The 13970-nt window shown below is 40.1% G+C and overlaps 1 protein-coding gene across 1 annotated transcript in view; it reads right to left on the minus strand.

Annotated features, from left to right (window-relative positions):
- The window catches only part of CCDC162P, a 53979-nt gene extending 42827 nt beyond the window's left edge, over positions 1-11152 (minus strand). Inside the window, 6 exon segments of the mRNA XM_023765127.1 lie at positions 1236-1397; positions 3845-3946; positions 5794-5946; positions 7694-7851; positions 8874-9027; positions 11126-11152. Of these exon segments, the coding sequence (XP_023620895.1) occupies positions 1236-1397; positions 3845-3946; positions 5794-5946; positions 7694-7851; positions 8874-9027; positions 11126-11152 (756 nt within the window).
- Between the last annotated feature and the right edge of the window lie 2818 nt (positions 11153-13970).

Here is a 13970-nt window from a genome sequence, read left to right on the forward strand (position 1 = left end):
CTCTGTGCTTCTGACTTTATGTATCATTCTTATTCACTCTACAGTTGTCTTCAGGGGAAAAAGTAATAGAATTATTACTCAGAGTGGGCTCAAATGCAAATTCATGCCCCCTTACGTCAACTGGGCCCTCTTAGCTACATGGTCATCCTTATGCGTTCCTCTCTTTGGTGACTTTTCCCACATTGATACCTGCTCACAGGCCACGCTCACCTTCCAACTCACTAACCCGAACATCTTCCTCTTCCTCTCCCTCTCTCTTTCCAAGGCAGCAGGTCATCCACAAGCTCCTGCATCGTATCTTTTAGCACCGGAAAATTCTACGTGCCTCATTCACCTCAAGGGAAGTGATGCCATTCTCTCTTTCTCAAAATTACTCCTCCACTTGTTTTTTTTCACCCCATTCCACCCCTCTTTCCCCAGGATCATCTGTGTTTCATATTTACCCTTTCATATCTTCCATCTCTTCTTCTCCACTGCTCCTTCCCTTCAGAGTATAAATAAACACACTGAGTTTTCTCATCTTAAGTAAGCAAATGAAACAAAACTCTTCTCTTATAGAGCAACAAACAATAGCAGATTATAGCTTCAAAATGCTATTGTACAATTGTAAAGACAAATATCCACTAGGTTTGAGTAGAAACTCCCGTTCCTTGCCAAAATTCATGCCTATCCCATGTAGTAGCTACCTAACTAGTTCCCTGCCTTCAATTTCTCCGTCTTTCAATCCAATTAACACCTGGCTGCCATGTTAACCTTCCTAAAAAATATAGCGTTGCATATAATATTTGCCTTCCAGGATGAAGCACACATTCCTTATGGAACTTACATGCATCTACTACAACCTGCCCTCTCCTCCCCACTAAAAAACTGCTCTTCACTCTATTTCCACATGAGTCTTCCACTCCACCAAATTTGAACACTCCACATAGTCTCTCTTCTGCATTGTTGTTCATACTTCCCTCCTGGAATGTGCTCCTACTTCCCTCTCCACCACCCCTTCCCTTAACCCTACGCTTTCTTCAAGCCCAACTAAACACCAAATGAGTTGGACGGTTGATAAATATTGTGAGTGTTTAGACAGAAAGTGGTCCTCACGGGGTTGGTTCTATTGAGAAAAACCTTTTGAAGGAGGAGGAAATTGAGGGTTTGAAAAACTACCAAAGTAAATTTATAAGGTCTACTCATAGGTGGTGAGTTGAACAGAAAGGTATATTTGGTATTTCCCCCCGTGGTACCTGGTAGAGGTTGGTGTTACTATAAATCTTCTCCCAGATTCGGTCATAGTTGCACTGATGGAAACCCTGGGAAGCCACGGGAGTGGGATGAGAGGGAGCCGGCCGGACTGTCTTTGCAGCGTGATCTTGCAGCACTTGCATTACTCGCTCGGGGCTGGAAATCTTGAGTAGAACACAGAGGAGAAGGAGTGGTTGGGAGAAGGGTTATTCCCTTCTTCTCACAAGAATTCGGTCATGTAAACATGAATAAGAAAGAAGCCCCAGGTGAGACTTTATTCAGTTTAAAAAAATCATGATTCCCTTAGGTATATTCATCCATTCAGCACCGTAAGTATTCAAATACACATCAGAGCACATTTAAAATTCTGTTACAACTCCCTAAGTACAAGTGTTGTGGCACCAATGAAGCACCTATCCATTTGGGGTACAAACTGTCTGCAGTTAGAAAGCTGCCAGATGGATGAGGAGGAAGCAGCTGGGTGTCTGAGGAAAGCACAGGCTTTGTAAGGACACGGACCTGGGCTTGCATCCCTGCTGGAATCCTGTCTTTTTAACACAAAGCAGGACAAGTCAACCTAACAAGGTCACTAATGATGTCTCTCCCAGGATCGCTGCAAAAATGCCTGGCCTGTAGCAGGTGCTGAATAAATGTCCTTTCTCCTCTTCTGAAGGTAAAAAAAAGGAATGATAATTCCAGAGCTAAACTTCTACTTCAGTGATTCACATATTATTGTATTTTAATCATTTTACTATCACTAAACCTCAGAGATCATTTAGGCCGATCCCTATCAAAATCTCAATGGCTTTTTTTTTTTTTTTAGAATAGAAAAATTTATCCTCAAATTCATATGGAATCTCAAAGGACCCCAAATAGCCAAAATAATTTTGAAAAAAAAAATGGAATGACTCACATTTTCTGATTTTAAAACATACTACAAAGCTACAATAGTAAAAACAGTGTGGTACTGGCATAAATTACACAGACCAGTGGACTAGAATACAAAGCCTAGAAATAAATCCTCAAGTATATAATCAAATAATCTAAGACAAGGGTGCCAAGACCACTCAATGGAGAAGAAACAGTTTCTTTAACAAATGGTGTTAGGAAAACTGGATATCAACATACAAAATAATGAAGTTGGACCCTTATCCTCTACCATATACAAAAATTGGCTCAAAATGGATTAAAATCTAAATATAAGATCTAAAACTATAAAACTTTTAGTAGGAAACAGGGTAAAAACTTCATGACTTTGAACTTGGCAATGATTTCTTAGATATGACCCCAAAAGCACAGGCAAAAAAAAGAAGAAGAAAAAGTGAAAGTGAAAGGAGACAAATGTCACTACATCAAATTTATAAACTTCTGTGCATCAAAGAATGCACAATTAACAGAGTAACAAGGAAACCCATGGAATGAAAGAATATATTTACAAATTATACATCTGATTAATATACCCAGAACATATAAAACACTCCTACAACTCAACAAAAACAACAACATTCCTAACCGGTTTGGCTCAGTGGATAGAGCGTCGGCCTGCAGACTCAAGGGTCCCAGGTTCGATTCCGGTCAAGGGCATGTACCTTGGTTGCAGTCACATCCCCAATGGGGAGTGTGCAGGAGGCAGCTGATCGGTGTTTCTCTCTCATTGATGTTTCTGACTCTCTATCTCTCTCCCTTCCTCTCTGTAAAAAAATCAATAAAATATATTTTAAAAAAAAAGAAAAAAGAAAAACAACAACAAAATACACAAATTACCCATTAAAAAAATGGGCAAGTCTGGCCAGTGTGGCTCAGTGGTTGAACATCAATTTATGAACCAGTAGGTCACATGTCGTATGTCCAGGTTGCGGGCTCGATCTCCATTGTGGGGTGTGCAGGAGGCAGTCAATCAATGATTCTCTCTCATCATTGATGTTTCTATCTCTCTCCTTCTCTGAAATCAATAAAAATATATTTTAAAAAAATTTAAAAAATAAAAGAAGAGCATTCTGACATATTCAACAACCTGGATAAACCTTGAGGACACTATGGTGGGTAAAATAAACTAGTCAATAAACAAAAAGACAAATATTATGATCCCACTAATATGTGGTACCTAGAGTAGTCAAACTCATAGAGACAGAAAGTAGAACGGTGGTTGCCGGGACGTGGGGGAGGGAGGGAGGAATTGTTTAATGGGTATATAGTTTCAGCTTTGCCAGATGAAAAGAGTTCTGGAGATGGATGGTGGTACTACTGAACTATAGAATGGTTAAGATGATAAATTTTATGTTAATTGTTTTTTACACAATAAAAATGAGATAATTTAGTCTAATCGTTTTGTTTCACAGATGAAGAAACTAAAACTTGAGGAGGTTATATGACTAGACCAATATTACTCAGAATCTAAAGTTGGACTATAATCCAACTCTTTTGACAATCGTTCCTCTCTACTGAAAGCTAACAGGATTATAAAAGTTTGGTAATTAGATTAGAAAGTCCCAAACAAAGCCTTCACAGTAAATTCATGGCTAGCATTTTTAAAAGGGAAAGAAAATTCCATTTTTCTGAGAACAATTTTAGTAAGAATTTTATCTATAAGGGAACATGGTTATTTTCTTACCTTCAAAAACTTTGCTTGGAGTTGCATTAATACATCTATTCTTCTCTGTTCTTTTAGTTTGGTCAAAAGCTTCTTTTGCCAAGGATCACATTTTGGCTTAATCTAGTGGATAAACATGTTCACATAAAGTTACAACATAACACAATGGTTCTCTACAAAAGTTGCTAGCAAAGAGATTCAAGGACTTTCTGAAAAGGAATCTGGCCTCAGCGCTAGAAAGTTGACTAGAGCATGTGAAGTCTTGGAAAGGGTCTGTGTGGGCTCACAATACTGTGGAGAAAGACAGCTGGTGCCTGTCTATGAGATGCAGTAGCTTCATCTGGGATGACAGAGCACCATCCATGAACAGAAGGGACCCTGAATCCCTCAGTGTTGGTCATTTTACTTGATTTATGGGGCAAGAGAAGTTCACTCACAAAGACTCCTTGTGATGCCACATGTAAAAACTTCAACTTTCATATTAATAAGCTATATTTCAAAAATTAGTTCTATGGCTAAATAAGTAAATCAATATGTGGATAACTCTCTAAATTTATATCTAGTTCTAAGCTCCAGGCGGTTATATCCAACTATCTCCTTGATACCTATACTTAGTTGGCCTGTGTAACAATCTAAAACAAAAGGTATGGCTTCCCCTACACCAACCACTGATTTGCTCAAGCCCCAGACTAAGGAGTAATGATTTCTCCCCTTTTCTCCCATCAGTTTTTATCACTTAAGACTTTTCCTTCCTTCATAATACAGGAATACATAATATATGAATACATAATACATGAGTGCATAATCCATGAATAATGAGGTTCAACTCCTCATTATTCATGGACTTCATGTTTGCAAACTTGCCTACTCACTAAATTTTATTTGTAACCCCAAAATTAATACCAGCAGAGCTTTCCTGCTCCTTCATGGACGTGCACGGAAGGGTGAAAATTTGAGTTGCCCAACTCCACATTTCCAGCTGAGGTCAAACAAGGCAATAGTCTGCCTTCTTATTTCAGCCCTTAGACTATAAATAAGTGTCTTTTTATGGTCTATTTAGTGCCCTGTTTTTATACTTTTGTGCTTTCTGTTGGTGATTGCACTGCTTAAATGGCCCCCAAGCATAGTACTGAAGCTCTGCCCAGTGTTCCTACGTATAGGAGGCAGTGATGTGTCTTACAGAAGAAACATGAGCTTTGGTAAGCTTCGTTCAGGCATGAGTTATAGTGTTGCTGGCTATGAGTTCAATGTTAATGAATCAACAACACATATTAAATAGTATCTTTAAACAGAAATGCACATAAAATAAGGTTATGTCTTGATCAGTTGCTGAACCTAACCCTGTATTTTTCCTATGAGCAATAGTTCAGTTTTAATTCCATAACATTTGTGGCAACTTTATGGAACATAATTACCAAATGACAAGAATGGACTATACTTATCATTACCTAAAATCATTTCAGTTAATCTGCTAAGTTGTTTATTGTTTGTGAATTGTGTATCTCCAGCACCCAGGCCCATGCCTGACACACAGTATGTAGTCAGTCAATAGTTTTGGCTGAAAAAGCTGGATTTACACAAATTAATTATACCCTCAAGTGTTATTCTTCGTTGTTGCCAATTAGGCAAGATGACTAACAACAAGATGTGAGGGTATCCAACAGAGAGAGGTACAGTAGGGGGAACTTCCAGAGAAGGCAGAGCAGAGTGGCTAGCTTCAACCTAGACCCGAGGCAGGAGGGAGCTGGGGGATCCTGGCCCACAAGACCAGATTCTCTGAGCTGCTTCTTCTGAGGAGACGAAGGCACTGACCCTATGTCCTAGGGGACAATTTTCTGAGGGAATGAGGAGAGGGGATAACAGGGACCTGATGACCAGGTGCTACCAGGTTGCCTGGCCTGCTTGGAGGGGACTTTGCAACACTGTTGACATCACTGACAGGCTGGTCACCATCGCCAAGGTCTACTTACCTTTATAAAGGAAATCCAGTTGGCTCTCTTTTTCAAGGCCATCCCAGGTCCTGCCAAACCCAAGTTCTCCACTTTAGCTTTCCCAATATCATAGTCAGGAAACGTTTGCATTCTCTGTTGCTCTTTGAAGATGCTTTGAAATTTTTGGGAAACCTAAACAGAATTAAGGAGAGAGTAGAAACCGGGGGAAGGGGACGAGGTGGGGGGGGGGGGCGGAGAAAGAGTGTTAGATTGAAGGTAATTTCAAAGACAGCTACTGTCTTTGAAACTAATTGATAAAACATGACTCTTATGACAATAACAGGACCTTAAACGTATATATCTGTGAGACACATGTATTCAGTCAACTCATTACTATAATTGTGTGAGTGTTTTCTTTGTTCTGAACATCTGCTCCAAAGATTGAGAATCATGTAATATGTTTCTTTGTAGGTATGTTGAGTCAGACCCTAAAAGAGGTCTAGATTTGGAAATGTATTCACTATTTCTGACCACATGGTAAACTAGAAAATCTCAGGGCTAGAGCCTGACCAGGATGCTGACCAGGATGCTGCTAGAGAAAAGGGTCCAGATACTAGGACCTGTTAAAACTTTTAAAGGTACCTCAGCCAACCCCTGCACATCTCACTTTCAGACTGAGGCTGTGACATAACTTCCTACTGCCAAAATGCCAGTACTTCTTCCTCCCTTCTCCAGGGTGGGCCAAGGCCCACCAAGCTGTGGTGATGCCTTCATCATTGCACTGGCCACACTGCATCATGATTTCCTCCCTACACGATAAGCTTCTAGAATCTCAAGAACCTACCGAATGGTGATGGTTGTACAACAGTGTGAATGTACTTAATGTCACTGAACTATACACTCAGAAATGGTTAAAATTGTATGTTATGTATATTTTATTACCCCCCCCACACACACACACACAAACACACACAGAATCTACCACAGTGCTGGCACATAGTAGGGCCTCAATAAAGGTGTAGGAATAACAGAGCAAGTTCAATGAGTCACAGAGTTAAAGATTCCTCTAGTTAATGCTGATGCCTCCCAGGCTGTGCTGTCCAATATGCTGTTCAACATTTAAATGTGTATTCATTAAAATTAAATAAAATCTAAAATGTAGTTCCTCATGTATGCTACTCACATTGCAAGTACTCAGTGGCCACATGTGACTAGTGGTTAACATACTCAAAAGACCAGATATCGGTCTTATCTTTCAGTGCAGGAAGTTCAATGAGACGGTGCTAGACTAGGGCTGGGGTGCAAACCTTTTCTTTTTATTGAATATAAAGCATTTTGCCAATAGGAAAGTTATTACAACACATTCTGAGAATTGCAGGCTTTTGGACACTAGACAACTCCACCATGCAAATTTGCCAAATCTTGGCTACATTTATATCATCTACTATGGACTAGAACCTACCTTTTACTTTAAATCCTGCAGAAAAATAAATCCTACAAACCGTCTGGGTTGGATAGTCCAGAGTGCCATTACTCTTACTGAGAGCAAGTTAAACTGCTAATCTAAATCTCACCTATTACTCTTTTTTTTTTAAATATATTTTATTGATTTTTTACAGAGAGGAAGGGAGAGGGATAGAGAGTTAGAAACATCAATGAGAGAGAGAAACATCGATCAGCTGCCTCCTGCACACTCCCCACTGGGTATGTGCCTGCAACCAAGGTACATGCCCTTGGCCAGAATCGAACCTGGGACCCTTGAGTCCACAGGCCGACGCTCTATCCACTGAGCCAAACCGGTCAGGGCCTCACCTATTACTCTTATATTTTATCACTCTAAAAACAATTGTGGCAGCATAAATATCCAACTTTGTGGCAAATACGAGTGTTGCCTTTCACGAATACCTATATTCAAATTAAGAAAGAGTCCATCAAGTACCAAGGAAAACAGTTCTATCTCCTTAGCAGCATCCCTCAGCTCCTCTACGTCATATGGGATATTGAAATGAGAGAGCAGGAGCCTCAGCTGAGGTTTCAGTTCTTCTGTTTCTGTTGTGTGTTGGGGCAGGACAAACGCAGCTTCAGTTCTCATTGGCCCTGAAAACATCCAAAATCAATAATATTAAGACCAATGAACACCAGACAGGAAGACAAGTGGAAGGGTCCTTTGAGGTAGCAGGAGGCAGGGCCTCCTCTGCGGTGGGAAGGGCATTCTGCTCCTTGGCCTTCTCTGCCACAATTACAGAGTGCACCCCACTGGGCCAGGGCTATTTGACAAACTCCTGGTTCTGGCTTTCTAGATGAGCTAGCCAGGCTCCTCCCCTCTCACAGCCGGCAAGAGAGACAGAACAGAGCCTCTGGGGAATGACTAAGTGGGAGCAGAACTACCTATGGTCCTTCATGGGAAACGAAGAGTACGATTCCTGAATTAATCAAAAAATTAGAAGAAGGTGAGAGTCTTCACCTCCTTTCACCTGCTCACTCCTACTCATCTCGACAAGTACCCAGTTTGGACTCTCCTCCTTTGAGACACCATCTCTGATTCCCCACTGGGTTAGCTGCTTCTCTGGATGCACCAGGTCTATGCCCTAAAGCAAACACATCACTCAGAGAATCCTGACCAGGTTTCGTAGCCATCTGGAACAGAAGGCAAGGGCAGGAAGACTACTGATTCAAATAAGGAACGTCTTTTAAAATCATGTAACCTTAAAAATGAAAGAAATCTTAAAGTGCACGTAATATGAAAGGTTCATTTTGGAGATGAGTAATTTGAGGGCAAAGGAGAGGAAATGACCTTAACTTGCAGGCCCACAGTGAGGCCACAGAAGAAACAGGTCTACAGCTCAGTACTCCTGACTTCAAGTTCATTGCTTTTTTCTCCCCCTCTCTTATTTGCTAGTTATAAAGATGGAGATAATAATGTCTAAAGAAAGTGTTTGTTATTTTTTTCCACCAGAAATGATCAAGTTAACACTTATTTATTAAGATGATAGAACTTTTTGGTATATAGAAAAATTTCAAGTGAGATCATGTGACACAACAGCGCCTGAACAGCACATGTGGAAAATCACAACCTCCTTCCTCCACATTACTCTCAGGAAAGAAGACTAATTTCTTACCTGAAACGCTGGTGTCCACAGGGCCTGGAGATGCAGACCCCTGGATGTCAGGATTGGTGTCCTTGGCGTGGGCCTTTTCATTTTCCTGACCAACCGCAGAGACTTCGTCAACAGCCACACTCAGCACGTTGGAGATGGGCACATACTGGAGGGCCTGCAGAAGGGCACAGCCAAGAGACTGCACGTCAACTCAGTTCTCACAGAAGCTCCCAGATGTTGGTTCAGGAGCAGCATTTTGCTTTGACAGAGGACAGGGAGGTGGAGGGGGGCCTCAGTAACCTGCCCAATCATGAGAAGCAAAATCTGGAGCTGGGAGGCCCAGTGCTATCACTAGCTCTGAGTGACCTTAACCTGTAGGCAGGTCTACATTGATCAAGCACCCATAATGGACAAGGTACTGTGTGAGGCGGTAGGCACACAAAAATGAATATGGCATGGGCTAACCTCAAAGAGTTCACACTCTAGTGGGGGACCCAGACTTATGAGCGGATCGTTATTATACCATGTGACTGGGGAGAGATAATTCAGAGGTAGACCCTCACAGTGACTGATTGGGAAAGAATAATGTCCAAGTGATGGTCAGGTTTCTGGTTTGGGTAACTCTGTGGTTGGTGGTATCACTGAGATAAGGTGTAGAGGAATAGGAAAAGATTTAGGTGGTGTGATCATGTCACTCCTTTTTGATGCCTCTACCCTGGACTAGGGACTCTCTTCTGTGACTCTCTTTAACTTGCACTTACACTTATTCTGTTTTTCAAGTCACATTGTATTTCCGTTGGCTATTCACTTGTCTATTTTACTAACACCCTGGGGCCCAATTCCTTTTCAGCAAAGACTATTATCTTCTCTACTTGGTCCACGACATGTACCTGGCATATATCAGGCCCTCATTAGATATTGCTGAATAAAAAGTAGATCTACATTGAAGAGCATAAATACTAAACAAGATGATGAAAACAAGAACTTACAGAGTGAATATGAAATAGTACAACAGAGACAAAGCTAAATTAGTGGTTCCAAAAGAAAAAGATTTCAAAGAAAAGAGCTAGTGATCCATTATTTTCCCGTCATTTGTAGAGAAGGTAGAATACAAAAATTGAAACTCCAAAGTTAGGTGACAGGTGTGACCAAACACTGTGCTGGCCATCCTGGGAGGGCACTGCATTATCACATAACCATGCTTTACGTGCCTGCAGGTAGTGGTGAATAGTCCTGAGTGAGTGCAGGTGACACACTAACCACTTTGTATAGACAGTCAGGTCTTCCTGTGTTACTAAGTTAGGAGGATTGTTTTTTCCCATAAGGAAGTTTTCTCGCGCAACAGACAATCTGTCAGCTCTCTGAAGGGCATCGCTGTACTCCTGCATAATGTAGGCGACTTGTTTCTGTTTAAGAGAAATGCAAAGACAGACCTTGGTTATTGCAAGCTTATTCTCTGGTGTCATTTGCTTCTGAGCATAAGTAATACAGTTTGGAGGCCAAATAAGGGGCTCTTGGAATATCAAAATTCTTTAATATTCTGAATTTGAATGACAAGGGTAGTGGTCACATTCTCAGGACTTTGAAGGAGGGAGACTCCAGTAAACAGTCAGTGCATAAGGATGTTTGGTAACTGGAGTTGGCGTCTTAGCCTTTTCCCTATAGTAGAGGAGGATAAGTCTATGAAGAAAAATTCATTTTCTATTATATAAAGTTCCTTCAAATCGTATTTGTAAAAATAGGAACCATTATCATCTGCCATAAGCAGAACAGGCATCCATTAGTTCCTTTCCCATCTTTAGCCATGACTTTTAAAAAATTGACAAGTTACACTGCTGGTGCGAATATAAATTGGTACAGCTATTATGGAAAACAGAATGGAGATTCCTCAAAAAAATAAAAATATATGGGTACATATCTGAAGAAAACAAAATCAGTATCTCAAAGATATTATTCAACCATGCAGATTACTCAACCATGAAAAAGGAAATCCTAATATTTGCAACAACAGAGAAAAACAAATACTGTATTATCTCACTTATGTGTGGAATCTAAACAAAAAAAAGTTGAACTCATAGAAGCAGAGTAGAACAGTGGTTACTGGGGATGGAGGGGGGAATGGGGAGATGTTGGGCAAAGGGTACAAATTTGCAGTTATATAGATGAATAAGTCTAAGGCATGATGACTATTCTAGTACTTAAAGATATGCATTGACAAGCCATCTTGTTTCATATGAAAAATAGCCCACAGGTTCTATTCATGGACTTCCTACCTTGTAAAGAGGGTAAAGTTGCTCCATGATCTTACTGTGCTGACAAAATCTCTTCCACCTGAGCATGTGTAAATATTTACTCAGGGCCAGCTGGGTAATTCTCTCTGTATAATGCTTGAACAACAACAACACAAATTAACACAGAATACAATTATAATAGGAAGACTGATTTAAGTCTTGAGAATACTCACATAAGAAAATCGGTCTCAGGTTATTTTGGAAAGATAGATTCTTCTACGTGCAGATCATAAAATTAAAAACCTAGCTCAAGATACCATTCACATTTAAATATAGCAAGTAGGCATTTCTCAATCTACATGACCTGTTGCCAACCCAACAGATTATAGTTTCATCATCAGTTCATGAACAATTTTAGCAATAACATAAAAGCCTGTAAATTTGCCTAAAGCTGAACTCAAAATGTCTTCAAAACAGAAGTTATGAGTGTAAAATACAAAGCATATTACAGGCAAAATTATAGCTTTTAACCTTACACCCGAAATTTTATTTATACTTAAAAGTAGTTAAATGAGCCAACTCTTTTTTAAAATGTTTATTTCTAAGAATAAAAATAATACTGGCTATGATGGAATCAGTAGGACAGACATACCCTTTCATCATAAACAACTAGAAAATAGGATAAATACACAAGGCAACTGCTTTCTGATGTGGGACAACAAGCAATGCAGGACTGCAGTTCTTGAGGGAAACGAATGAGATAAGCCCTACAGTAACCTTGGATTTCTGCTTGAGAAGGAAAAGGAATCCTAAGCATAGCATGATGGTTTCTCTGAGTTAAGAAGAGAGAAATGAAAGCTTGGGAAGTTGAGTCAGCTAAAATTTGCAGGGGAGAGTACTGGAGAAGAGGAAGTTACACAGAGAAAAGGTTCCAGAACTATGCATAGAGATCTCTTTCAGTTTTCTGCTATTAAGCCATGGATACAAAGGAAGAAAGAACTCTAAAAACAATACATTCTTATTTTAGAAAATTTAGAAAATATATAGAAGTAAAATGAGGGAATTCATTATCCTGCCATCCAAAGAAGTGATTGCTAACATTTTGGTCTATGTCCTTTAAGTGACTTATCTATACATTGCATGGCCATTATTATCACACACACACACACACACACACAGAGAGATACACACTTTTATTAACTAATATTACATAATACCATAAATATTCCTTATGCAAAAGATGTTTGGTGGGAGAACAATATTCTATCAAATAGCACACTGCTTTTCTTAACTTTTTCTCCTAGTATTAGACATGTGGGCATTTCCCTACTTTTATTAGTATAATGTTACAAAAATAATCTTCATGGAAAATGGTTTAACCCCATAATGTGAGTTATTTTCCTAAAGCAGAGTTCCAGAAATATCTCCCCTAGGTCAGCTAACAGCCTGCTGAGGACTGAAACTGTCTTAGTCAATGTATTGCCTCATCATACCAGCCCAGGGAAACAGTTGTTTAGTGACTAAACTTAACTACAGCATGGCTCTCTAACAAAGAGGAGCAAAGTTTTCTTTAGGGCCAATTCTCTTTCTCTTCTACACTAACCAAGTTCTGCAAACCACACATGCGGAGAAAATTCTACCCTGGCCCGAGGATACACCAGAAAGCCAGCTTTGTTCACACATTTCTACTAAATTCCAGATCTCCTTTTCAAATTGCAAACTCTTACCTGCCAGAGAAGCAAAGGTAAATTTTCCGGAGTGTACTCTCTTCTTAGGCAGGTCTCTAGCTCCCTCTGCATGACATCTGCTTGAATAACAAGAGGCTTTGACTCAGCCACCTGAAACCCGGGCAACAGAGCAGACAAAGGGACATAAGAAAACAAAACCATCAGTTTTTACACAAACATTATGCTGTTATACCTAAGTTTTTAAATAACAAAGTTTAACATCACAAATCAAGGAACCATCACAAAAATCAGGTAACCCTCAAAGCAGTAGTGGCCGGATCTGATGCAGCAGTGAGCTGAGTATTAGGCTGCTTTGCCCTCTATCAGTAACATCAGCTCTTTGTTTGCAAAAATAAACTTTTTCTGAAAAGGGTTTCCAACAGGTTAGCAAAATCTAACCTATTGTATTGAAACAGCTCACTCTCCTACTCACCTGCAAAGTTTTCTTTAGGGCCAGTTCTCTTTCTCTTCTATAGTAAGAAATGTCCTTTGGCATTTGAACAGAGCTGCAGAAAGATTCCATAATAGAAGCCATAATTATAGAAGCTGTAGTAGGTCAGGTTATAGGCCCTGATTGATCTGTAACTTCTCACAACTCTTTTAAATAAATATATCATATCATACTGGATTGTTGGGGCCAAGTAAAAGCCACATGCTTCTGTCTTAGTCAGAATCTCTTTGGTATATACCTCAGGCCCTAAACCTTTCCCCAGGCCAGCTTTTTTCTCCTTCTTCCCACACAAACAGTCTTTCCTTCTACCCCTATTTCCAACTCCAGATGCAGAGACAGGCACAGTGGTGGGGAGTCTTATTTCTCCCGCCTAAATTTCTTCCAGTAACTTAATCTCTAACAACTACACTGCTTCTCAGACCTATATCTCACCCCTAGTTGACAGATCAAACCAGTATCTTTTTTTTTTTAAAATATATTTTATTGATTTTTTACAGAGAGGAAGGGAGAAAGACAGAGAGTTAGAAACATCGATGAGAGAGAAACATCGACCAGCTGCCTCCTGCACATCTCCCACTGGGGATGTGCCCGCAACCCAGGTACATGCCCTTGACCGGAATCGAACCTGGGACCTTTCAGTCCGCAGAGGGTTGGTTGCACTATGGGCCAAACCAGTTTCGGCTCAAACCAGTATCTTATAATTTAAACA

Source organism: Myotis lucifugus, unplaced genomic scaffold (assembly GCF_000147115.1).
Source record: "Myotis lucifugus unplaced genomic scaffold, Myoluc2.0 scaffold_378, whole genome shotgun sequence".
In the NCBI taxonomy this organism is placed as follows: Eukaryota; Metazoa; Chordata; class Mammalia; order Chiroptera; family Vespertilionidae; genus Myotis; species Myotis lucifugus.